At 36.4% G+C, this 26974-nt stretch overlaps 4 protein-coding genes across 4 annotated transcripts in view; 1 reads left to right on the top strand and 3 right to left on the bottom strand.

Moving 5' to 3' along the window:
- Positions 1-266: 266 nt before the first annotated feature.
- On the bottom strand, positions 267-5653 carry LOC123653944 (YEATS domain-containing protein 4). Its single transcript, XM_045589916.1, has 4 exons — positions 5453-5653; positions 5089-5370; positions 3999-4179; positions 267-652 (listed from the first exon to the last, which is right to left on the bottom strand). The coding sequence occupies exons 1-4, from the start codon at positions 5495-5497 to the stop codon at positions 474-476; spliced, it is 687 nt and encodes a 228-aa protein (XP_045445872.1). The 5' UTR covers positions 5498-5653; the 3' UTR covers positions 267-473.
- Positions 5654-7747: 2094 nt separating this feature from the next.
- On the bottom strand, positions 7748-16059 carry LOC123653670. Its single transcript, XM_045589665.1, has 7 exons — positions 16003-16059; positions 13538-13692; positions 12202-12415; positions 10735-10852; positions 10450-10517; positions 9548-9661; positions 7748-8567 (listed from the first exon to the last, which is right to left on the bottom strand). Exons 1-7 carry the CDS (start codon positions 16057-16059, stop codon positions 8037-8039), a joined length of 1257 nt encoding a protein of 418 aa, XP_045445621.1. The 3' UTR covers positions 7748-8036.
- A 4538-nt stretch (positions 16060-20597) lies between these two features.
- Positions 20598-26026, top strand: LOC123653396 (dnaJ homolog subfamily C member 1). The gene is made up of 8 exons (XM_045589382.1): positions 20598-20864; positions 20989-21137; positions 21559-21730; positions 21889-22112; positions 22754-22907; positions 23999-24229; positions 24550-24699; positions 25540-26026. Exons 1-8 carry the CDS (start codon positions 20721-20723, stop codon positions 25669-25671), a joined length of 1356 nt encoding a protein of 451 aa, XP_045445338.1. The 5' UTR covers positions 20598-20720; the 3' UTR covers positions 25672-26026.
- LOC123653664 (hemocytin-like) overlaps positions 25976-26974 on the bottom strand; it is a 69162-nt gene continuing 68163 nt past the window's right edge. The window contains exon 79 of the mRNA XM_045589658.1: positions 25976-26597. Within this exon, the coding sequence (XP_045445614.1) occupies positions 26470-26597 (128 nt within the window). The 3' untranslated portion in view covers positions 25976-26469. The remainder of the gene's footprint in view (positions 26598-26974) is intronic.

The following is a 26974-nucleotide window of genomic DNA, read 5'->3' as shown; positions in this document are numbered from 1 at the left end:
TTCGTATAAACGCCGGAGCAAATGAACAAGGTGTTTTGGTGTGCCCATGTCCAATAGAGTCCTCCAAAGTACAGGCCATTTGACCGAGTCAAACGCCTTCGAGAAGTCCACGAAACAGATACAGAACACTAACGTTGTACTTACATAATATGTTTAATGTTAATCACTAATTCTTTTATACGGACATAAAATTTGTGTTCAATATAGTTTTGTATAGGTAAAAAAGACATAAAAATGTTTACATATGCCGAATAAATAAGTTAACACACGGGATAAGAGCTTTATTGTGTCCACACTGAGTGTATAATATCATTAGCTTTATTAATAATACGATATTATAAATAATGAGAATTTTCAAAAGACTGCAGCAAAATTGACAGTAATTAAAAAATAAAATTCACTTCGCACAAATCTTAATGTATTGTTTTGATCAATAAAACTTCGTTACATATAACTACAATATAATTCTGTTCTTAAATTCCGGGTAAAATATTGGACGTGGGATTGTTCTGTAGTTTGGCTATTTCTTCTTTGAATTTCGATATAGTTTCCTTTGCGAGTTGTAGCTTCTCTTTGAGTTCAGATATTTCACTGCGAACCTTCGTTTGAGCTGAGATAATCCTGTCTAGTGTTTTCTCTTTTTTTTCTTCAACTGCAAAAGTTTTATATTTTTTAATTTTTTAAACTACAAGTGTTTTAAATCTACTTTTGCTAATATTAAATACATTATTTATAAGGAATGAGAATGATATAAGTCTTCCATATTATTTATGCGCTTAATTATGTATTACTAACAGACACCAGACACAATTTACCCAAATGAAAAACAATAGCATAGTTAAAAATACATTTTTTTTAATTTTTTTAAACAGAAAAACTATATCGTATATTATCATTAAGAAAATACTAATTCATCATTGTTGCTTATCTTAGCTCCTAGCTTATCTGGACCATCACCTCACCGAACTTGAGGTAGAACTTAGTCACATTAAGTGGAGCATACTGGGGTTGTCTGAAGTCCGAAGACAGGGTGAGGACACGATGATCCTGGACTCCGGGCACTTGTTCTACTTCCGTGAAGGTGATGGGCTTTCCCAAGGTGGCGTCGGTTTTCTGGTCCACAAGACTCTCAATAACAACGTTGTGGAAGTCAGTAGTGTGTCGACCCGGGTAGCGTACCTTGTACTTAAGCTCACCGACAGGTACTCCCTGAAAGTGATACAGGTATATGCGCCGACCTCGGCACACTCTGACGATGAAGTCGAAGCCTTGTATGAAGATATTACAAGGGCCATACATGGCACTTCTTCGACTTTCTACAGCGTTGTTATGGGAGACTTCAACGCTAAAGTGGGAGTACAAGGCCGCGACGGATCGAGCATCGGACCACACGGATTGGGGCACAGGAATTACAGGGGGCAGACGCTTGTCAACTTCCTCGAATCGGAGGGGCTCTTCTCGATGAACTCATTTTTTGAGAAGAAGCCCCAAAGGAGGTGGACATGGCAAAGCCCCGATACTGTGACGAGGAACGAGATAGATTTCATCATAGCGGATAAAAGGCATATATTCAGAGATGTCTCAGTGGTTAACAGGTTTAACACCGGCAGCGACCACCGGCTAGTACGGGGCACTCTGAATATATGTCTCCGAAAGGAGCGGACCCGCTTGATGAAATCTACTCTCCGACCTACGCTGCCCCAAATACTATGTGGCTCCGAGCAGTTTCAGTTGGAACTCCAAAACCGATTCGATTCGCTGGAAACTACTAGCGACGTGGACGAGATAACCGACAACGTGGTGAAGACGGTGTGTACACTGGGTCGCAGGCACTTTCCACCAACAAAACCAATGAAGCAGAACAAACTTTCTCCCGAAGCCTTGGATCTGATGCGGCAGAGGCGCGAGTTGCCGGCTGCTTCGCCAGAATAGAGGGCTCTTTCCAAGAGGATACGGAAACTTATCCGCCGAGACCTCCGCTGCTCAAATACGAGAGAGGTTACTACTCTGATTGAGCAGAATAGGGGGTCCAAAGTTTTCCAAAGACCATTGGGGAGAAGCCTTCTTGCGAAGCTTAAAACAGCAGATGGCAGAACCGTCTGCTCCCGCCCTCAGGTCCGAGAAGAGGTTGAGAATTTTTATGGACAGCTGTACTCGTCGAGCGCACGCAAGCCTGCGACTTGGGACACCGAAGATCCACGGGCACCATTGTTGCGCCATTATTCGGAGTGTATCCCAGACTTCGAAGAGGATGAGATTGGTGCAGCGCTCGGGCAGCTTAAAAACGGCAGGGCCCCGGGGGATGACGGAGTTACCACTGAACTCCTTAAAGCCGCAGGGCGACCAGTCCTGAAAGCCTTGGCAAGACTATTTAACGCCGTCATCCACCGAGGTACCACGCCGGAGGCGTGGTCCAGGAGTGTGGTGGTGCTGTTCTTTAAGAGAGGCGATAAGTCTCTGTTAAAGAATTACAGACCGATCTCACTTCTGAGCCACGTCTATAAGCTGTTTTCGAGGGTTGTTACGAATCGTCTCGCTAGAAGATTCGACGAATTCCAACCACCGGAGCAGGCTGGGTTTCGAAATGGCTACAGCACCGTGGACCACATCCATACTGTTCGGCAGATTATTCAAAAGACGGAAGAATATAATCAACCGCTGTGTATGGCATTTGTGGACTACGAGAAAGCCTTCGACTCGTCGAGACCTGGGCTGTCCTGGACTCTCTGCAGAGATGTCATATCGACTGGCGATATATCGATGTACTGAAATCTATGTACGACGCGGCGACGATGACCGTTCATGTCAATGACCAAAGAACAAGACCTATTTCCCTCCGGCGCGGGGTAAGACAGGGGGATGTAATATCACCGAAACTGTTTACCACTGCGCTAGAGGATGTTTTTAAGACCTTAGATTGGGGGGAACGAGGCATCAACGTCAACGGTGAATTCATCTCTCACCTTCGTTTCGCCGACGATATTGTCATCTTTGCGGAGGCGCTGGATGAGTTAGGCCAAATGCTGGCCGGCCTAAACGAGTCCTCCCGACGTGTCGGTCTCTGTATGAACTTGGATAAGACGAAAGTCATGTTTAACAACCAAGTCATACCGATACCGGTATCGGTCGATAGTACCCTTCTCGAAGTTGTTCAGGATTATATTTACCTAGGCCATACTATCCAACAGGGCCGCAACAACTTCGAGAGGGAGGCCGATAGGAGGATTCGGTTGGGCTGGGCGGCGTTTGGCAGGCTTCGTCGAGTCTTCACTTCGAAGATTCCGCAATGCTTGAAAACAAAAGTCTTCGAACAATGCGTCCTGCCTGTGTTAACATATGCAGCCGAGACGTGGACACTGACGAAGGGACTGGTCCACAAGTTTAGGGTCGCTCAACGTGCAATGGAACGGGCTATGCTTGGGGTTTCTCTTAAAGATAGGATTAGAAATAAGATTATCCGCGAGAGAACGAAAGTAACCGACGTAGCCTACAGAATTAGCAAGTTGAAGTGGCAGTGGGCTGGTCATTTGTGTCGCAGGACCGATGGCCGTTGGAGTAGACGGGTCCTAGAGTGGACACCGCGTATTGGCAAACGCAGTGTGGGACATCCTCCGGCCCGTTGGACCGACGATATACGTAAGATTGCCGGTGTCGGCTGGATGAGGATTGCGTGAAGACCTGGATTTCTGGCGCGAACTTGGGGAGGCCTATGTCCAGCAGTGGACTGCGATAGGCTGAAGTGCAGAAGTGAAGTGCTTATCTTAGCTGCAACCCGTGACCAAGTAAATCATAGTAAATTAGAATACCTCTATCTGATCTAAACAAACAAGGCATTATAACTAACTACAGATTTAATAGATCATTGGATGTTGCTAAGCTGAGTGACAACAGTATGTTATAACAACAATAATTGTATTTCTTTCTTATATCAAGTAATTCAATATTTTAATGCAATATAATATTACACGTTAGCTAAGAATGATGACCAGAATACTTACAATTAGTCAACTGTGTCCATGGTCCATTGGTGATAGGTTTCACACTGTTTAATAAGTATTGCATGAGCTGCGTTGGTTCTTGGAACACAATCTCCTCATATGATTCACTTACAAGGTCCACTGGCTGTGAGCCTTCACTAACCGGTGATTGGAATAGTTTAAGAATATGGTAGAGAGTCACCTGATAAAAAAATATATTTATTACTTAATAACATGTTGCTTTTTCATAAAAGGCATAAAATTACTGTCTATGTTATTCATCTATACAAATAAATAAAATTGGAGTCTCTGTTTGTAATATTAAAATAAGCGCTCTTTACTAAATGCATATGGATGTATACACGATACATATACCAAATAACATTTTTTACAATTTTTGTCTGTCTGTCTGTTCCGGCTAATCTCTAAAATGGCTGGACCGATTTTAACGTGAATTTCACTGGCAGACAGCTGATATAGTAATGAGTAACTTAGGCTACTTTTATTTTAGAAATTTATTTATTTTATAACTCTGCAAACTTAACAATCACTTTTTTGTTAAATTCCATGTGGATGAAGTCGCTGGCACAGCTTGTTAATATAATAAAAATGGAAATGTAATATGTTTGTGCACGCTAATCTCAGAAATGGCTTATTCGATTTAGATGAGGTTTTCACTAGTATATTGTGGTAAGCTTTACTTAACATTTAGTGTTTGTTTCATGTCAATCAGTCCATAAATAAAAAAGTTATGCCAATTGAAAGAATCACGTTGAACACGTAAATACCCATCAAGTGTTTACAACCCAAAATAAACATTAATTAATTTAGTTTTTTAACAGTATGGTGTTAAATAAAAAACAATTAGCTCAATAATAATAACTAATATAATTTGTTTAAATTTATGAATACTGTGTAGATTTAAAATATTTTATATTACTAGAAATGGGGATTTTCAAGCGTTAAATAGCTAGACACCTTTTCAGGGGTCGACAATACACCCTCCCACATATCCTCTAATAGGTTTTTATTTACAGATGTCCAGTTACTATTAATCATCAGGTGGCACTATTTGCTCATTGGTCTCCTTTTTATATAAGAAAATACTCACCGGTCTTTCATTAATATCGTGAAAGTATATCTTGATGACAATTTCAAATTCACCCCAACCAGTTTCAGTTAACTCATACGGCTGCTTCATGACAATTCTATTTGGGTTTGCGTAGCTTTCATGCAATTTGAAGTGTACTTTTTTAATATAAGCCGACATATCCTCATTGGCGTAGGGCTTAACGTACACAGTCCATTCATGTGTGTGACCATCTTCTTCGCGCTTTTTACCGAAATACCGGGCTTTGTTACCGTATACTATCGGCTTTACTATCACTAGACCCTGGGACAAAATACAATAAAAATTCAAATAAGTAAACAATAAATAAAACATAGTCAGAATGTACTTGTTAAATTTTTTACACCTTTACTCTACCGCCAGAATCCGGACCGAATGCTGACCGTCTCATATCTAAATCGGGTTTAGCAAAATTTGTATCCACGATTGCTGATATTTATAAAAACGAGTAGAAAAATAATTTAGGCGTTTGTTAGTAAACAAACTAACCTCAATATTTGAATATTACGGAAATCAAAGAGCACAGATTAGTATTAATGTAGCTAGCTACCAAAGACCAACAAAGACAGAGACAAAGAGTATGTATATAGATCAATGATATAATAAATCTATGGTTCGGCCCAAGAAGGTTATACATAGGGCTTGGAATACCGTTAAAAATTCGGTATCGTTAATTTGTCAAGGTCGGCATAACGTTATTTTTGGAGTACCGATACTTTAGATAACGTTATTTTTCACACATTTTACCGTTATATTTTTTACCGGTAAAAACTCATTTAACGTTATTTTTAACGTTACTTATCTATACCGTTACCTTATATACTCTTTGACCGTTACTGTTAGTTGCTACTGTTAACGTTATAGATAACGAAATTATTACGCTCCTTTAATGTATGAAAGAGACAGATTAGATTTGTAGTTTTCTTTATTGGTTTTTGAATTATTACAGAATACGTCATGTAAGATTTTTTAAGTGTGCACATATGTGATCTATTTTTAAAACAATGATGGAATATGAAATAAGCTGTTCGTTGTGTATTATTATTTTTAACTAACTTGAAAAAAATAAGATATTCTCAATTCGATTGAATTTTTTGTAATATGTGTTACTTCATAAATTATTTTTATTGGGTAGACCGATTTCGTTAATTCTTTTTTTAATCAAAGTCCCATTTATATTTGATCAAGTACTTTTCGAGTTATATCTAATATTGCGCATTTACATGATAATTTTTTCGTCTATAAACGCTATTTTACTTGTCAATGTAATTGAAGTTGGTTTTTTCTTTCGTTAGCGAGTAAACACAATTTTATTTATTATATTTCAATATCTCTTAATAAGTTGTTTTTATTAGCAACTGAATTCCAGTACAATAATAATAATCTATTGATGAAAAAATTATACAGGTATTTTTTCATTGATGGTCGTGCCTACTTTTATTTATTTTTGTTCGATCGCACAATTATAATCAAATCTAATGCCACGCGCTGTTGCCGCTCTTATCGATTCGCATTGAGTGGCGCGGGGAGTTTAGTCCGTCGAGTCGAAGATTTTCTGCACGGAGCGGCAACGTCGTAAAGGTATCGATAAAAATTTCGTTAATTCGTGATATTAGAGGTAACGTTATCAGTATCGTTTAAATCCTATTTAACGGTAAAATTTAACGTTAAAAAACGTTTTCGTTACCCAATTACCGTTAAAAGTTTTAACGGTAAAAAAGGTATCTGTTAAAATTAACGCTATTTACCGGTACTTTATAATGGTAATTGGTAACGGTAACAAGCCCTGGCTGTTTTGTATAAGCCTTATACAAAACACTTGTATAAACTTCTTGGTTCGGTCCTACCTGTTTTGTATAAGCCCTATCTAATGCATGTTAATATGTTATTATATATATATTATATATATATATATATATATATATATATATATATATATATATATATATATATAATTCTCGTGTCATGGTGTTAAACATTGAACTCCTCCGAAACGGCTCGACCGATTTTAATAAAATTTTGTGGGCATATGGAGTAGGTCTGAGAATCCGCCAACATCTATTTTTCATACCCCTAAGTTATAAGGGGGGATTAGGCGGGTTAATAACATATATGGCAAAGAAACGTTTGTGGGGTCAGCTAGTATATATATACAGATGAAAAAACTTTATAATCTAGAATAGTTTTCGCAAATGTTAGTGTTTTATAAAAATAACGTGAACTCATGTGTTTTGCCCATAGTCACCACGCTGGGCAGGCGGGTTGGTGACCGCAGTACTGGCTTTGTCGCACCAACACACACGAGTTTACGTTATTTTTGGCGTAAACTTGTGGAGGCCTATGTCCAGCAGTCGTTTGTAATGATATAACGATACAAGTATCGGCAGCAAAGTGGTGTATTGTGCAGGTGTCGCAAAAAATAGATCATAAACAGAAATTAGATTTAGTACAAAAATAGTATTTAGTACTCATTAAATATTTATATATATTCATACAATTTTAAATGTATCCAGGAAATTACTGCATGCTTATAATATTTCAAAACAGCACGTGACGCCAGGGCACGGGGTTTAACTTATTACCTTATTATAGGAATAAATAATATTAAGGGTGTTTCATGGTGAAATAAAACAAGAGCACCCTAATTTGACATATAATATAATTATAGAAAGCAAGTGAACAATGGTCCAACAAGCTCGTTTCTTACATCTAGGTAATATAATTGAATAACATTTAGCTAGCTACGTCGCGGATGTTCGCGATAGAGCATATTATAAACAATCACAACATTGAGATTTGGATGATCCATCACACGCCTTCGACTGGTCGGGTATACGGAACTAGGCCGTTATAAAGGGAAGAGTCACGAACATCTATTTCGAAACACTCATTAATTTATTTGCTATTCGTATGTAACGCAGCAAAGTTGTTTAGAATTTATGATCTTCGGCTGCGGACTCCACGTCAGCCAACAATGGGTTGTTTTCCTCCTCCAACCGAGATGATCTCGAACTGAGTCTCGACGCTGAAACCCTTTGTGTGAAGTTGAGTATATTGGGTACTAGGGCACCGCTTGGTGTAGCTGGCGCTGACCTCGTCAGTAATTTCCTAGTTCCAGGAGGTATTTTTGATAGTGGTATATACAGACTCGATTTTCTCGTTCTTGTCGTTTTTCTGAAGAGGTCATGTCTCCTTTGGCATCTTTCATCGATCTGTCTGCGAAGGGTCGACTCCCTGGATTGCGTCGGGCTTGTGGGTTGTGGAGGGGACTCGCAGCCACCGGGGGTGTCGGGGGAGGTTAGGAAGAGGTGTCTGAGATACGCGGCACGTTCACAGTAGGGGTCGTCGCCGCCGGGGGAGGCGTGGCGCGGTGGAGGCGAGGAGCCGAGGCGCGGCTTGCAGCCTCCGTCACAGTAGAGCTCACAGTCTATGAGCTCCAATTCTAGGTCATAATTTTGATCCTGTGGACAACAACAGTAAAACATTTTACAATTTTTAGACACTTATGATGTCACAACCGATGCTATCCGATTTAGATGTAATTATAACTATTTCTTATATCACTTGGGTGGCAAGCGAATCTCAGACACTTTGGTTATCTTATTCATCACAGGCCCACCAAACTAAGTAAGAGCAGTATTATTTATCAAAAACAGATACACAAGGCATGGGCGCGTCTGACTCTTAACAGGTAAGCAACCTTCACGTTAATCTAGGTTACGAGCGATAAAAGATAGGCAGAAGCAGTAGGAAGTGAATCATCAGTAAGTAATTATTAAATAAGAGTTAAGTACCGGTGAAAGAATTCTGGTATAATTGTTTCGCACAAATCTTCTTACGAGCGCGTAACCACGATTATAATTTAAATGAATTTTCTTTTATTGCAACATGGTTAGCAAACAAGCGTACGGCTAACCTCAACAGATTACCGTAGTGCAACATCAGAAGCATCGCATGTTGCCGATTCTACGCTCAATACCCCCCAGGGGCTCTGGTCACCTTACTCACCACAGGAACACTGCTTGAAAGCAGTATTATTTAGCTGTGATCTTCCCTCTAGAATCTAGCCACCCCCTCTCTTCCCGTGGGTGTCGTAAAAGGCGACTAAGGGATAACAAGGTTCCACAACCACCTTGGAACTTAAGAAGCCGACCGATGGCGGGATAACCATCCAACTGCTGGCTTTGAAATACACAGGCCGAAGACGGGCAGCAGCGTCTTCGGTGCGACAAAGCCAGTACTGCGGTCACCAACCCGCCTGCCCAGCGTGGTGACTATGGGCAAAACACATGAGTTCACGTTATTTTTGGCGTAAACTTGTGGAGGCCTATGTCCAGCAGTGGACTGTATAGGCTGTAATGATGATGATAATGATGATTTTCCCAGTCGGGCCGAATCCCTCCGGACTCTCCCCTGCAAGTCCACGTAGTACAAGCAGTACCGGCGAGGCGGGCGCGCGGTCGCGGCGCGGCTCCGCCAGCGACGACAGCGAGCGCAGCGCGCCGCCGCCCAGCGAGCTGGCGCACGAGTACGGCGGCGGGACTGCGGAGTTGGCCTGCGGTGCGACAGACTTAGGCTGTTACAAGCGCTCTGGTCTAGTGGGGGGAGTACTCGCCTAAGAAACCGGCCGTTTTCGGGTTCGATTCCCGCTCGGGATGGATATTTTTATTTGGATGTCTGTCTATGTTGTTACTCGTACATACCCGCCAACCCACAGTGGAGCAGCGTGGTGGATTAAGCTCCAGTCCCTCTTTTACGTGCAGAAAGCGGCCTATGACCAGCAGTTTGATGAAACAGGCTGAATGTAAGACTTAGTTCATGTGTTCATTGGTTCCGCTTGTAACATCCCACTGCTCGTCGTAGACCCTTTTCTCTATGCGGGGTTAGAGCTTATACTATGTTGCTGTACTTTTGGTATCGATCAAAAGTGATGTTTTGTTTACGAGACCATTCGCAGCAGTCGAAAATAAAAAACGTGGTAAATATCCCGTTTTTGAATACTCTTAGTAATAGAAGTAACCATGTAACTCTATAATCTTAAATTTATTTAAAAACCTTAAGAAATTATACTCCTATGCATTTCTCATAAATCACTCTGTTCATTGGAGAAAACTTCACGAATACCCGCTTAATATATTTTTAGTTTATCACATACGTACAGACAGGCATATTTAGGGGTGGATTTTGTTTTATACTATACACATGGATATATGCAAGTATTTCTAGAGTACATTTTAATAGTAAAAAAAATCTGCAATACCAGACTAGACTCCTATAAAATACATCGGATGATTCAATTTTAAGTTGACAAAATTAGAATTTAACAGTACAAATTAAACATACCTCGTTTGCTGCGTTACATATATAACTAGAATTAAGGGACTCTGCAGTACTTGTAGCTGATAGTGAACCTGCGTAACAAAATAACTTTATTTAATTACTGAAAGCGCAAGACAACATAATTAGTTCTTTCAACGACTAAAATAAAAAAAGTGAAGGTGTAAAAAAATCACGAAATCTTCAATGAAGAATGCTTATAAATAGCAAAGTCTGTTTTTAGTTTCGTTTATTTTGATTTTTTAATGATTTAATGTTGAAAATTTCATTTATAACTATTTTATTCTTTACCTGGTGCGCGAATTACATAGTTTCTAAAGTAGTGAACCATAAGATAGCTTCCTCCGGCTTTCCCGTCCCCCTCGCCGCACGTAATAACGAGCGGGTAGAGGTCGGGTTTGGACGTAACCTGGAAATTTATAGGTTTTCTGTAAACAGACTTTATTGAAGGATCTTTAGTCTCTCCTCCTCTTGTAGGACCAAACTCCGCGTCGGGAGTTCGATACAAATATAAATATTCAGACCACGATTAACATTTGTATAGTCTTTACATTTGGCAGTGGCTAATGTAACAAACTCGTAAAATATAGAAACAACAATCTTGTATATTAATTTTACTATATATGAATTCGAAAAGATTACAAGAAATATGCTATAATTTAGGCAATAGTGGGTAAGAGTCATATAATGTGTGCACTAAACCGTTAAACTAGAAAGTAAAAAGTCGTAGCTAATTTGTTTGGGCAGATATACTAATATTTTTTTACAAATTATTTGTTAATAATTTTTTTTAATATATTATTCAGCATACATATACATAAGTATACAGATGGTTTACTGTACAGACATCTCATCAATAAATATAATCAATAGATAATCATAGATTATATACAAATATAGAGCAATTAAATACGTTATTAAGAAATTTGATAAACGCATACCAATATTATATTCATATGAGTATCTAGAGAATAACAATCTATATTTTAATTATATTGTTATTGTTATTTATAAGACTTTTCAAGCCTTATTATATCTTTATTGTAAAAAAAAAATTAAAGTAAGTAATAATAATATTTCGATAATCCGATCCGATAAATACACGGTATAATGTTTAGCTCATCAATGGGACAGATTGCTAATTACTTTTAAAACTACTTTTCCTAATGATTATTATTTTAATTGGCGTTAAGCTTGAATGGATTTCATATACATTAAAATAAAATCTATGTCATATAACCAAAGAATTTCAAAAAATTGGTTATCTGTAAAGTCGGTTTACGGACGATAGGTTTACGTGATAACATTGATGAAAAATTGCATACTTTCGTTAATTGAATTGAATTATTATCACTGAATTATTTCGATATATAGCTGTGACGTCACGCAAGAAGAGAGATACATATGTCACAAGTCAACGCTTGTGCCGATCATGCCTCTCTATCGCTTGTTCCGCGCTCTGGCTTGCATGCTCAGGCTCGCGCGGAACGTGACACTTTTTCGTGAGTTCAAGCGGTGTTCATCGATTTATAAGACGTTATTACGTCAAAAATGATCATAAAATAGTGTGTTACATTTCGATCAAACAATTTTATCGTTATTACTTACAATCAATAAGAAGCGTACACACATGCACCGAACATGCGATAACGAATAGCTTAGAAGAATGTTCACAAAATCAAAATTGGGATGATACGAAAAAAAAGGAGCAAAAAGAATAAAACTCTCAACTGAATAAGTTCACAACAAGAATATCACTTCAGAATACGGTGGAGGCGCCTGGTGTATGGATCCGCAGCGACTGTAGCGCGGGGGAGGGTACACGGAGCCGGCGGAGTCGCGGTCGGAGCGGTGTCGAGGGATGCAGCAAGCGAAGGAGCACATGTAGATCCCAGCTGGGCGCCGGTACAGCAGGCACCATATGCAGCAGATTACGATCCCCGCCAATGTGCCTAGGAGGAACAGCACCTGCCTGGAAGTTGGTATAAAGGAAAATTGGTGGTGCGCAACTATATCTAATATATAGTTTACAAGAGATAGAAAGTGTGAGAGTGATATTGAAAGAAGAGTGAATGCAGGAAACAGGGTAAATGGAGCTTTGCACTCCTTTATGGGTAATCGGAAGGTCTTGGTGGTGGTTCCGACACTCATATACGGAAGTGAAAGTTGGGTACGGCAGGAAAAAACATGAAAGCAAAATAAATGCAGTTGAGATGAGAGCGTTATGAAGTGTGATAGGAGTTAAACTGAGTGACAGGATAAGAAATAGTAAGATAAGGAAACGTTGTGGTCTGAAAAATGATGTCGTGACAAAAATTGAGAAAGGTATGCTCAGATAGTTTGGTCACGTCGAGAGAATGGGTGAAGAACGATTGGCAAAAAATGTGTATAAGGCGAGTGTGAATGGAAGGGTTGGAAGGGGTAGACCTAGACGGACGTTTCGAGACCAAATAAGGGACGTCTTGAAAAAAAGCCAGTTCAAGAGTACCCTCAACCGAAGAGCATGTATGAAGCGAAACAAGTCTGTAAGGATCATAGCAAGTGGAAAGAATTGGTCTCTGCCTACCCCTACGGGAAAGAGGCGTGATTATATGTATGTATGTATGTATAGTTCATAATAGCTTCGAGAGCAAGTTATTTCCTACTTTACGATTTTTATTATTTCTGTAATTGTTAATTTTCAGTTTTTTTTTGTAGTAATACTTTTTTAAAATATAGATTTGTTTATAAAACAAATAAAATTTAAAAAAAATCTTGCTAAGCCATCTTAAGATTCGACAATACAATTTACAATTTTTACGCATTCACGTTTTTGTGTAAATCAGGGTTGACACAGTATAGTATAATATGTGTTCTATATATGCGCTGTCAATTATTGTTTTCATTTAGTTTTTATATTATATTCAGTCTTAAATGCCATCTTTTGGGTCTATGGATAAGAGTCTGGTACAGCACCATATATCTTTTTTACCGCATGTTTCATGTGTCTCTATTAAACACATAATTATATCCATTCCCTATAAAATATATTTTGAAATAAGCGGTATCGTTACGGTACGTATATAAAATTATTATATAAACTTTCTAATCTCACCATTGTGAATACCAGGAGTTATCGAAGACCTCTTTCAAGGGATCGCTCGGCACGTGTCGAGGGGTGACCGTTGCGCGCGCGCAACAACCTTCGTCGCAGCAATCCCACTGCGGAGGGCACAGCTGCCCATCCGAGCAAGGAGTTTCGGCCGCGCACTACCAATTAAAAATAGAACATTTTTTTAAAGAATTACCTGCAATAAAGTTTTTAAATCTCCAATGTTTACTAAAAACTTTTTTAAGACGTAAAACGGAATTTTTACCATATTGCACCTTCTAGAGCGCATCCTTGACGGACGGATATAATTGTGATGAAATATAGTTAAAATCCTATTTTACGTCTTAATGATAATGTTATTTAAGGTTTCTTTTCAATATTCCATCTAGCCAGTACCTTATACTTTGCTACAAATTAAAACTATTCACTATTTACAGCCACCCTGATAATATTATCTACAAGACTATATTATTAAAATATAAACCTTAATTAATATCTCTCGTGTAATCAAGCAAAGATTTTTTTTTAACTAACAAACAAGCGTACGATGATGATGTAAGCGATTACCATAACTTATAGACATCTGCAACACCAGAAGCATCGGAGGCGCGTTGCCGACCCTATCCCCAATTCCCCCCAGAAGCTCTGGGTCACCTTACTCACCAACAGGAACACAACACTGCTTGAAAACAGTATTATTTAGCTATGATATACGTATATGATATGATTTTTTTATTTTTTTAAAGGGGGATTTCCTGCTATCGCTACTTACTTCAGTTATTGGTTCCCTTCTTTAACTAAAATTCTTTAATTGACTTATAGCTTAGAATATTTCTCAAAATCACAAGAATAGGTAATTTAATATGTTTCTGAATTACGTTTAAGCTTTAAAAAAAACATATTTTTTATAACTTATTCACATTGTATTTGTTTACGTAATGGGAACTTATAATTTCTTTTAAGTACTTATTACGCATAATAATAACCGTTAAAATCTAACAAAGACGTAAAAATGCCGATTTAATATTTAAACTAGCTACCTATCCCGGCTTCGAACCGTTGCATAAACTATCAGTGTTCCTGTACTATATTATGCATGTATTATACACATATAAACCTTCCTCTAGAATTACTCTATTTACTAAAAAAACTGCATCAAAATCCGTTGCGTAGTTTTAAAGATCTAAGCACACAGATAGTGGAAAGCGACTTTGTATTATACTATGTAATGATTACCCAGACTTTAGATTTAAATCACCGATTCCATAATATTGTAATTTTAGACATGTTGTAAAAATTCGTGGTTTAAGTATAAATTTAACTTTAAAATTTATGAAAAAATTATGATTATTAAGAGGTGATAAATGTTTCTCAATTGCATGCATTAAAATACTGTGCTTTTTCGAAAATGTGTCCACACGGGAATATATACAAAAAAAAAAAAAATTCAATATATTGTTTTAATGTTATCGTAGGTAAAATAAAGTTCTAAGTATTTGAAGCTTTAATTTAAAAATTTGTATTACTTACATAAAAAATTACTGCAGAAATCCATTTTTATATTTGAAGACATAATTTATAAAGGTATTTTAATATTAAAGAACATATTCTGTTTTATTTGTTTTTTCTTATAGACAATTTATCTTTTTTTTTTATAAGTGCTTTACTGCGTATGTGCGGCAAAAGAAATCATAGGCGTTAGCTAAAGACATGCACAAATAAAAATACCATCTTGTCCAATTGATCACGCAGGAAAAGATCCCACTGAGTCGTAGACCTGGCAGAAGAAGAACAGCTTCAAATTAAAAATAAAACGGTACACCATGATTTTTATTTTTACATTTTATAAGTAAAATAAAAAAATTTAGTTGGCATCACTCAAAAAATTCTCATAATAAAAAAATGCATTAAGATATAATCGTATTTTCGCCATTATAAGTTATAGCTTAAGGGATAATCAATAAAAAAATGAGAAAACACGTAATCCTAAATGTGAGACATGTAAAAAACATGTGAGAAAAAAACAGTGATCGTATCTTTCGCGCGAAATTTTCCTATGAACGCAGGGCGCATGTTTTACCGCCGATCGATCCAGCTGTCAAAATTCTAGTAATTGTCTTTCGAGACAGCCATTTTGCGTTCCCACTCTCTTCTATACTTAAATAATATTTCACATTTGATCAATTATATCACTAACTTCTTTCTAAAATAATTATGACTATAGCTAGTCATTTAAAAGGTCAATTTAGTACTATATATTATATTAACTTTAACTAAGAAAAATTTAACAGTTTACGTGCATGAGAATCCTTAAAGTTTAAACTTAAAGTTACAGAAATTATACTATTAAATTGCGTAGTAACTGAAAAAATCTTTAATGAATATCGAATATGATATCACACTAAACATATCAATCAATAGTAATTTTAATTTCATTAACACATGCACATCGATATACAAAAACTCACAGCCGGCTTGCTTAGTATGACCCCCAGCATAGAAACACCGAGGCAAAAGAAAATCATGGTGATCAGTACGAGAGGTGTTGGGCACGGCATGGAGAATATAATCTATTCACATAATCTGCAAGACTCAAACCGGATGCAACTGCACCTTGCGCGGCGTACGGAATAATGAAAATTTATTTGAGAGATGCCATCCCCGCGCGTATCGCCCCCTAGAGGGGCCGCGTGAAACTGAATTTTCTTCTACATATAGGTGAAACGGCCACTTTATTGGGTCCACCCCGCCCGTCTCACCCTCGACATCCCTAACGGGGCGTGAAAGCCTTCGCAAATAGACGGAGCTCTTGTTATGTTGGTTGGCATAGGGAGTAGTTTGTAAATTTTACAGGTTTGACTGAACTTGCTACGCGTAAACATCTTTAATTTAAGCAAATAAGGTACATAGTCGTATAACATATTGTTGATACCAATAATGAACTTGAGAAATAACCAGTTAAAGAAAATATCCGTTTCTCATATTGAATTTTGGACCATAATTGTATCTAGGTTCAGATTTTGCTTCGCAACAGGATATTATATATCATATATGAAAGATTTACTATCTCTTTCTTGTCCATTATTTTGTTATCAAGAGAGAAAAAGTAGAAAAACTCAAATGCATTTATTTCCTACAACATCGATGGCCCGGGATTCGATGAAAATCAATGATACGGCGTAATACATACATATATGTATATACAAATACCTATTCTAGCTAGATGCTAAAAATAAAAAAACATTTTGAATCATGAATTTCCCCGGTTCTTTTTTCTGTTTACTAGGATCTGTTTACAATTCTGCTCTGAAAATCTATATCTGAAAATCTATCTACACCGATAAGCGTGCTTACAAATTATATATTTATCTTTTTATCTATTAATACATAACTATACATAGTCTATTGCACGTCACATTTGTTTGGTAGTTACTATTACAGTGTGTTAATACATTAATAGTTATATAACCATTAAAAATATATAGTATTTATTCGAAATGGTCTCCATTGGCTGCAATATAGTCCTCTAAACCTTGAGGTCAGTTATCAATAGAAGCACGCACTCTTTCCATGGGAAAATTCTTCACTGCCAATCGTATGGATTATTTTAGGGACTCCAAATTATCATGGCATTTAGAGCAAGCTATACTATCTAAAAGTCACCATAAATCATAATCCAGCGGAATAAGATCGGGATTAGATGACGGCCAGTCTTCAGCTCTGATGAAGTCCGGAAGGTTGATTTCTAATCAAGATTGAATGGATCGAACTTTATCACCTGGCGCTAAGTCTTGCTGAAAGGACCATTTTTGGTTTTTGAGCATGGTGTTGTTAAGGGGTTTAGCTACCTTCGGCTATGCTTTAGATTAAGAACCATCGAATTATAGGGTTTTGGGGGGTGGAGGGCGGAGAGTGGAGCGGGAGCTACACTATGTTACACCGCCATCATTGGGAAACCAATGGCTATGGAGATATCCAAAACCGAATCGGAGCATCCCACTATCCACGTGGTCTTGGTCTGTCCTACCCCTAGAGTGTTCTTTAGAAGCCGAAGGTGCGGAGGGAGGGCAGCCATTGCCCGCTCCGTTCCGCAGTGGAGGCTGACCAGCCTCAGTCGCTCCTCAACGTATTCATTCACGCACTTTCGCACTGTTATAACCCTGACCAGTTAACCTTATTCCCAATTCAGCACTCCTATTCTACCTATTCAGAACTTCTATCCTTTAGCAGGTGTTGTTACTTATCCGACATAGTCAGTCTCATTACCATCTTCCATCCGCGCTAGACGTGTGCTTTAAAATATATTTTTTTCCTTTTTTTAAAAAGACTCTCGCCTTGAGGCTCCTAAAAGCACGCAAGGGCAGAAGGGCTGCACTGCCCGCAGCGCCGGAGCCAAGCATTATTCTAACCTCAAAGGTGGTAGGTTAATTTTTTTTGTACCGAAATTATGCCTATAATCGGTCTAATTTTGAAGTGAGATAGGTTAAGGTTATTTTTTTTTGTAACGAAATTTTGCCGAGAAATGGTCTAGTTAGATGGTTGTTTCATTTTTTTTTTAATTTAATTTGTCATGTTTTTTACTTCAATAATAATAATATTTTATTTATTTTTAATTGGAACAGTATTTACGACCAGACTCACCAGACCCTGCATTTGTATTTTTGCTATTGTAGCTCTTCTCTATAAATATACTACTACTAGCTGACCCAGCCACGAGTTGCTTTTGGTCAGTAATTATAATTTATTAAAATATATGTAAATTCTATAATCAAACGCGCCATCGATAATCCAGAAATAGAAATACGGCGCCATCTACTGAATATCTGTGCAACTCAGATGCCAAATTGCCATCTGTTAGGATTTCAGAGAACTAATTGATAAATACGCACTAAAGTCTTATAATAAACATTTAATTATCAATAACAAATATTGAGATCAATAATTGAGATAAAAACTCCTCCCAAGTTGGACCAAATTACAGATGCTTACAAAATTTGATACAATTGGTTCAATAGTTTCAGAGTTTATCGCTAACCTACATCGTGACATCATCATATATATATATATATATATATATATATATATATATATATATATATATGACGGCGCCACCGTCATATTTTGTAAACAATGTGTGATCGGGCATGAGTCAACGCTCACGCCAACTAGGAAATAGTATAAAAGGCTGTTTGCCAGTCGAGGGGGCGTTCGCCTGTCGACCGTCGCCCGGTGCACATGTTGTACCAACGGCCGTATTTATTATAAATTAAGTATTGGAAAAGTTGATTATACTTACAATTGATTTATTAATAAATTAGTGCAAACTAATCTGAGTTTTTTTATATAATGTCGGCTCCTGACCCTACATATATATATATATATATATATATATATATATATATATATATATATATATATTTATATATATACATATATTTTATATATAGCATAAAACAATTTTTAATTCTATTTGTTTGTTTTCTTACAAAAAAAAAAATAATTTAGGAATAATATATCTTTTGTTTTTGATTACTTTATATGTATCATCATCACTTCAGCCTATTGCAGTCAATTGCTGGACATAGGCCTCAATAAGTTCGCGCCCAAAATGGGGTGAACTTATGTGTGTTACCCATAATCACTACGCTAGGCAGGCAGGTTGGTGACCGCAGGGCTGGCTTTGTCGCACCAAAGACGCTGCTGCTCGTCTTCGGCCTGTGTATTTCAAAGCCAGCAGTTGGATGGTTATCCCACCATCGGTCGGCTTTTTAAGTTCCAAAGTGTTAGTGGAACTGTGTTGCCCCTTAGTCGCCTCTGACAACACTTACAGAAAGTGAGGGGGTGGCTTTATTCTTTATCGCCGTAGCCTCACAGCTTATTTTATATGTATACTAGCGACCCGCTCCGGCTTCGCACGGGTATAAAATATAATTATAGCCTATGTCATTCACTGAAAAAAATGATTAAAATCGATCCAGTAGTTTTGATTAATTCATTACTGCCCGTGGCCCGCAGGCGTTAACTTTAGAGTAAAAGCCGGCCGGAACCGCTGCAAACGCTACGTACCGCAGTTTTTAAATCTGTAATATCTTCGAAAATATACATTTAAATCATATGCTGCAAAGAGCCATATAGATCTATATTAAATCAACAATGTATTTAAGATATTTAATTAGATAAGGATTAATGCTGTATTGGTTAAAATGTAAGCGGAAAAACTGTAATTATTTACGACATCCAAATAGAAACCTCAAAAATAACAGCATTTCTCCACTATTTAATGGTTGTTATTATACATATAAACCTTTCTCTTTAATCACTCTATCTATTAAAAAATACCGCATCAAAATCCATGGGGTAGTTTAAAAGATTTAAGCATACATAGGGACATAGGGACAGAGAAAGCGACTTTGTTTTATACTATGTAGTGATGTGTCATGTATCCGCATTTAAGTTTACAGGTATTCACATGAACATAATTGGGCCATCTCGGCAAAATATAAGATTTTTTTTTATTTTCATCATAAAAAGTTAAAATATAATTATATTGCTATTAGAGAAAACATGTATGTACGATCGAACGAGATGGGTAATATTTTAAAGGTGTATAAGCATCTTAAACTTTTAAATAGCATGTAGTTATGCATTGAAATATGATATATGATCAATTCAAAACTTATTATATATGAAATATTTTTTAATTATTATATTATGTATATATATACACTTAAGGTTTTTTAGTTTAATGTTATTTATCTAATTATTATTATTATATTATAAGCCATGGTTTATTCATTGAAGTAAAGTATAATTATAAATGTAAATTATATTTACGTTTTAAAAATACTAAGCTAAGAATTCAGGTAACTATAAGTGCCATTGTAAGTCTCAAACTTAATTATGCTAGTCAATTTTAGATAATTTTTTTTTGATAATGGTGAAAACTGAAATTGAAATTGGGCTCCGTTGCAAGACCTGTATGTGACCAAAGACCGGGAAGCACATCTCTAATTTGACGTCAAACTTTGTCAGATTATAAGCGACGTTTTGACATTCTACGTTCACTGACATTCTTATCATTGTAATTTACAAGACGTCAAAATCAGTTGGTACCGTACACATTTTCAAGGAAAATGACCAAATTAAATTAATTTAATTATATTATAGGTTACAATTGTTTACTAAAATGAAAGAAAAAATGCGTTGTTGTCTTTTCTTATTGTTAAGTTTAATATTAAGCGTTCGTGCGTGGGATGACGACGATTTGGAAGTATTTGACGTGGTTGAAGAAGTAAATCAAAATTTTTATGAATTTCTCGGGATTTCACAAGTAAGTGACTAACGTCTCATATCTTAGTTTGAATAATGAAATTATAAATAATATTGAATTTATATTTTGAATCTCGTAATCACCTGAAACTTAATATAGAAAGTTTTTATCGTTTCTGTTAAAGGATGCTTCCCAATCGGACATTAAATCAGCCTTCAAAAGGTTGACGTTAAAGTTGCACCCAGATAAAAACGATTCACCTGATGCAGACGTTCAATTCAGGAATTTGGTTTCTATTCATAACATACTTAAGGATCCTGGGAAAAGAGAAAAGTAAGTAACTTTTTACACACACAAGCTTTTTAATGAAACCCCTGTCTTATTTGCTAATTTAGTGTATAAGTTATATTTTGTAACTCATTAGAATTTTAAAAAAGTTGGCTGTAAGAAAAACTAGTTAATTTTACTTTGAGATGTCAGTTCATGTCTAAACTATAACAAATTTCGGCTAGTCTAGAGTAAGAGCCATCATTTTGAAGTTAGATAGGTTAGGGTTATTATTATTATTTTTTTTTGCAACAAAATGATGTTGATAAACAATCAAATTTTGAGCTTAGATAATTCAACAGCTCTTAATCTAAAGCCAAATTACTCATACATTACTTATATAAATTTAATATAAACATTTAAATATTATGGAAATTCTTGTACCCACTTTGGAGCAACTAAACATAAAATATCTTTTCTTAATCAGGTATAATGAAGTCTTAGTGAATGGTCTTCCAAACTGGCGGTCAGCCGTGTATTACTATAGACATGTAAGAAAGATGGGCCTAGCCGAAGGTTCGATTATACTTTTTATAATCATAACATTTGGCCAGTATGCTGTCGGTTGGGCTGCCTATCTAGAAAAGAGGTTTACAGCTGTAAGTATTAAATTTGAATTAATATAATTGATTGGAAAACTTAAGTAATATACTTAATTTATATTGCAAAATTAATTAGAGTAACTAGTCACTTAATTATATTTCCATTCTCAATTATACTTACAATCAATTTAAAAAATTTTTTTTTAAATGTACAGGAACAAATTTTGAATAGTAGAGGCAAAAAATCGAAAAAGTCAGGCTTTGATACAGGCATAGCGGAAATATTAGATATGTTACCTAAGCCCAGTATAAAGGATACATTACCTTTTCAAATACCGAGAGGAATATGGTGGACTATTACAGCCATCCCTCTCGCTATCTCTGAGTTGAAGCGACGAAGGTTGGAGGAAATAGAAAAAAAGAGAAGAAAAAAGAAAATGTAAGTCCTAATGAATTTCATTAATATAAATGCAAAAGACTGATGTGATTAAAGTAATGCAATTTTATTGTTGTCATATCTAAATTTATATGCAACCGTTGCTTTCGGAATTCAAACTGAAGTTTTAAAACAATGTTGGTTATAATAATAGTAGAGCTCACTGTACCAATGGAAACCAACATTCCTAAAGACCACAAAATAAAATTAAATAAATATTATGACCTAACAAACGAACTTACAAAAATGGTTATGTGGTTAATTTATACGCGGTAGAAGTAGGAGCGAGAGGTATACCAGCAAAATCTCTCTACAATCATCTGAAAGACTTTGGCCTGTCGAGAACTGCGGTAAGTTCTATTTAAGAACGAGTGTCTAAGGTTGCACTAACAGGTTCCTACCAAATTTGGCTAGGCAGGGCGCGAAACTCAAGCAGTGAAGGTGAGCATTGATGCGCATCTCAAAAGGGGCCTCCTTAAACTTACACCTAGGTCGCAAGTCCTGGGAACTGCTTTGAGTTTTTCCTCTGCCACACGATGGACCGACCCGGCACCCGCACGTTGAATCCATGGAATGCTAAGAAGTTTGTCTCTCGTTAATAGGGAGGAAAAATAAAGGTTTAATAATAATAATAATAATAATAGGGAGGAAGAAGAGCGCCTCCGAGCTGAGCGTGAAGTAGAACAAGTCAGCACCGCACGAAGGCGAAGAGCCTTCGTGCCGCCTGCCAGGGACTGTCTTCTGGATCCGGGGGCGGAGCCCGAGGAAGCCGCTCCCGTACCTGTGCCTGTCAAACCTGTGAGTTTTTAACACACCAAACCACCTAAATTAGAGAAACGAGATAGAATAAATAAATAAAATTAACACCTCAAACTTAACAATCCCACTACAATATACTCTTGTGTCGAGGGTCCAGAAACACAATACAAACAAACGTCCAGATCACGGCAGCCATTGCTATGGCCAAAAGAAATGCCATAAGGCATTGCTGTGATCGTTGCGCTAACGCGTCAGATATTGCTCCAATACTTCAGCTTAAAATAAAGCTTTAGAGGTTTTTGTTGTAGTAAAATGAGCATATGGTGTTGGAGATGCCGATGTAGTTAAAACTACTAAAAAGACAAATTATTTAGTGGTATCTTTAATTTATAGAAAAGTTGATACCATATTCAATTAATTTTATTTATGTTATCTAAGATTTTTTTTATTTTTGTGTTACCCACATTAGGAATTCTAAACATTTTTGAATATCATATCAAAAATTGACCGCTCCAGCGGGGTTCGAACCCGCGTCTCCGACTTGCCGTGTCGGCGCTCTAGCCAATTAAGCTATGGAACGATGCACCCGCTCGAGCGAAATTTTCGATATGATAATTTTTAATTTTCGGTTTAAGCGAACCGTGGCGCCGTCTATAGTGAGCTCTTTACAGAAACCCGTAACTATTCAAAGTTTCATATTACAATGAAAATCTTTGACAGGAGACGACACCATGCTATTTTTAATATCTAAGATTTTTTTATTTTTGTGTTACCCACATTAGGAATTCTAAACATTTTTGAATATCATATCAAAAATCGCCACGGTTCGCTTAAACCGAAAATTAAAAATTATCATATCGAAAATTTCGCTCGAGCGGGTGCATCGTTCCATAGCTTAATTGGCTAGAGCGCCGACACGGCAAGTCGGAGACGCGGGTTCGAACCCCGCTGGAGCGGTCAATTTTTGATATGATATTCAAAAATGTTTTTATTTATGTTGCCAACTTACTTATATAATTTTAAGATCACTATTAGCGTCTCCTAAAATTTTGTTTTCAAATGATATTTCAATTTTTTTATTTACATATAAAAAATAATTGAAATAGATAAAATGAGCCTTATATTTCCAGTCCCCTCCAGTGATATCAGGTGGCTTGTGGACGGACGATGACTTAGCAGAACTTGTTCGTTTGGTTAAAAAGTACCCTCCAGGGGCCGCTGAACGTTGGGAAAGAATCGCTGAAGCTATGTGCAGAAGTGTTCCTGAAGTCACGCACATGGCCGCAAAATTGAAAGAAAACTGCTATAAGTTGCCAGGACAAGACACTGTTGAGGAAACTCCTCAAGAACCGCCTAAAAAGGTAGGGTTACATAAAACTAGAATTGTCTCTAGCTTCAAAAGTTACAGATTACTCACATCTTTCATCAGAGGGACAGAGATATAATTGCATTGCACTTGCATCCTGGCGGTGCAAGTGTCCATAGGCTATAATATCCGCTTACCAGGTTAACCGTAAGCTTGTTTGCCAACACGAGTCGAGACGAGACGAGTCCGATATAACCTTAGGCTCACTGGGCCGTGGTTTATATAATCGATGTAACGGATTTCCACTGGGTAAAAAAAGGTACTATTATAAAGTATAATAATATCGTTTATTGATTGAACTGTTCTCATTTTCAGGTGAAGACTCGTAAAGCGGAAGAGACGAGTGGAGGAAACTGGACGCAAACACAGCAGAAAGCGCTTGAAGCTGCTTTAGCCAAAAGTCCTAAGGGTTCCTCCGGCGATCGTTGGCAAAAGATTGCCAATGCTGTGCCAGGGAAGACAAAGGTTAGTTTTAGCAGTTAGTTTGTAATTTTGCAAAAAATGCAGTTTAAGTTTTTTATTCCACAGTTACAATTTAGCTGACAATTATCGTATTAGAAAGACGTAAACACTGGAGATACTTCTATGGTAGTCTTTGTTTTAAAAATATTTTTTTTGTAAGACTATCTCTTGGTATACTAAAATCAGTTTTACATCTTTGACTACAGAACTGGGTGTATTATGTCTTCTCGTAATGACGTTTGCATTAAATGAGGTCGATCGTTTGATAACTACCAGCCAATTTAGTAATAAATATTAAAAAAAAATTGACCAAAATGTGTCAACAGTGAAAGTAATCAATGTAATTTTCCACTTCACTAGACATTTAGTCACTGTTGATAAAGCGGTACAATAGATCTTAAAAGCATTCGTAATCGTATTATACAATAGTTCCATTATTTATCATTTTACGTAATTTTACTTAATTTAATTATTTTTTTGTTTGTAATGGATGTCTTTTGTAAATATTTGAAATCGAAAGTTTTTTTTTTCTTTTTGATAGTATTATATGTTACACTTATAAATACTTATACCATTTATATGACATTTTGTATTTCTTTATTTTCTTTTGATGATTACTTTTAGTAACAGTGTAAAAATGTTCTCTTACTTGACAAGTATCTTTTGGATTTTATCTTTGGATTTTACTTGCACCGTCCAGCAAGAAACGATACGCTTTTAAAACTATATGTGTAGCAAGCTTTTACAAATTGAGTACTGCTTACAAGGTATTATAACCACGGTCTTCAGCTTTCTTAAGTAAACTTTATTTGATTATTAAATTTCATTTTTTCTTTATTACAGGAGGAATGTATGCAAAGGTGCAAATATTTGTCAGAGCTTTTAAGGAAACAGAAACAGAAAGAAGAAGAGGAAATGCAAAACAAAAATGCAGAAGATAACGACAAAGAGACAGAACAAGAATCTTTAAATTAATATTTATAAAATTAAATGAGAATAGTACGATTTTTTAAAAGTTACCAATAAACTTTAATAATCTGTTATATCGGCATAATCCGTGTAAAATTTTTGGCCCAATAATTTATAGTTCTATTTAATATGGCTGTAATGTAAGAATAAATATTTCAACTATTATGTAAAAGTTATCTCAATTATTTTGATAATTTTTAAAAAATCGCGCCCAAGTTTAAAACGTTAAAGTCATCAAACGTCAAAGCTCAAAATTGTTCGTGGTTGGATATAAATGGCATTTAAATCATGACAAATGAAACAAAAGAGATAAATTGTAAATATTATATTCGTTATTTATAATAAATGATTATTATCATCACTTCATGTCTTTAATTACAAAACACTTCTATATGTACATAGTAATTATTATAATGTAAAAAAATAATATTGTTTAATACATATTTGAAGCTATAAAAACCGGAGATTACCTGCGCCGATCTACGTATTATGTTGATACCAAAATGGAAACTTGTCATTTTTGTACATATTTTTAAGGATGTTTACATTTTTTTTATAAGAGGGTTTAAAAAATATTTAAAGTGGGCCTACGTTTTTAATAGGACGATATAAGTAATTTTAGGATCACTAGTTCTCATAGCTTCCATATGTTCTTGAGCCATATACGGAGTGCGTTTTGGAATACATCTAAAGACACAAAAATATATTACAACACTTAAAACTAATTATATAACATGAGTATTTGTACATTCAGCTCGCTACACGCTCAAGCCGTAGAAGGCTTTTAGAAATGACTAGAATATTCTAGTACTGTCTCGGTGTGGGGGGAGTCCCGTAGCGCACGAACATACTGTCGATGGTGTACTCGTCCGGTTCCTTCCTACCGCCGCGACCGTAGGGGGGCGTCGGTCGATTGTAAGGATTTGAATGACCTGCAATGTTACAGGTAAAATAGGTAAGGATAAGTAACGTAAAAGGTACGGACTTTCAGGTAGCAGATGAGTTAGGTAAAAGGTCCGGTCTATATACCGATGCCATTATTTCTAAGTATATTTTTTAGTTGACAGAGGCGCTGTGCCAGTTCAATCATTTTTCATAAAATTAATTTTGCGACGAACGCAAACTTGTTTGGACGTCTTAATAATATAATTCTTAACTTTATATACTAATATAAGAAAAAAACAAGATTAATATAAGAAGATAAGTAACAATAAAGTTTTTGATATGACAACACAGTCAGAATTCTAGAAGTAGTTCAACAGAGTTCTAGAATCACGAGCACGGCAGACCTGATAATTTTTTTTTTTTT

This window comes from Melitaea cinxia, chromosome 5 (genome assembly GCF_905220565.1).
Source record: "Melitaea cinxia chromosome 5, ilMelCinx1.1, whole genome shotgun sequence".
NCBI lineage: Eukaryota > Metazoa > Arthropoda > Insecta > Lepidoptera > Nymphalidae > Melitaea > Melitaea cinxia.
The sequence above is the reverse complement of the archived record's forward strand: the minus strand, read 5'-3'. Positions and strand labels throughout refer to the sequence as shown.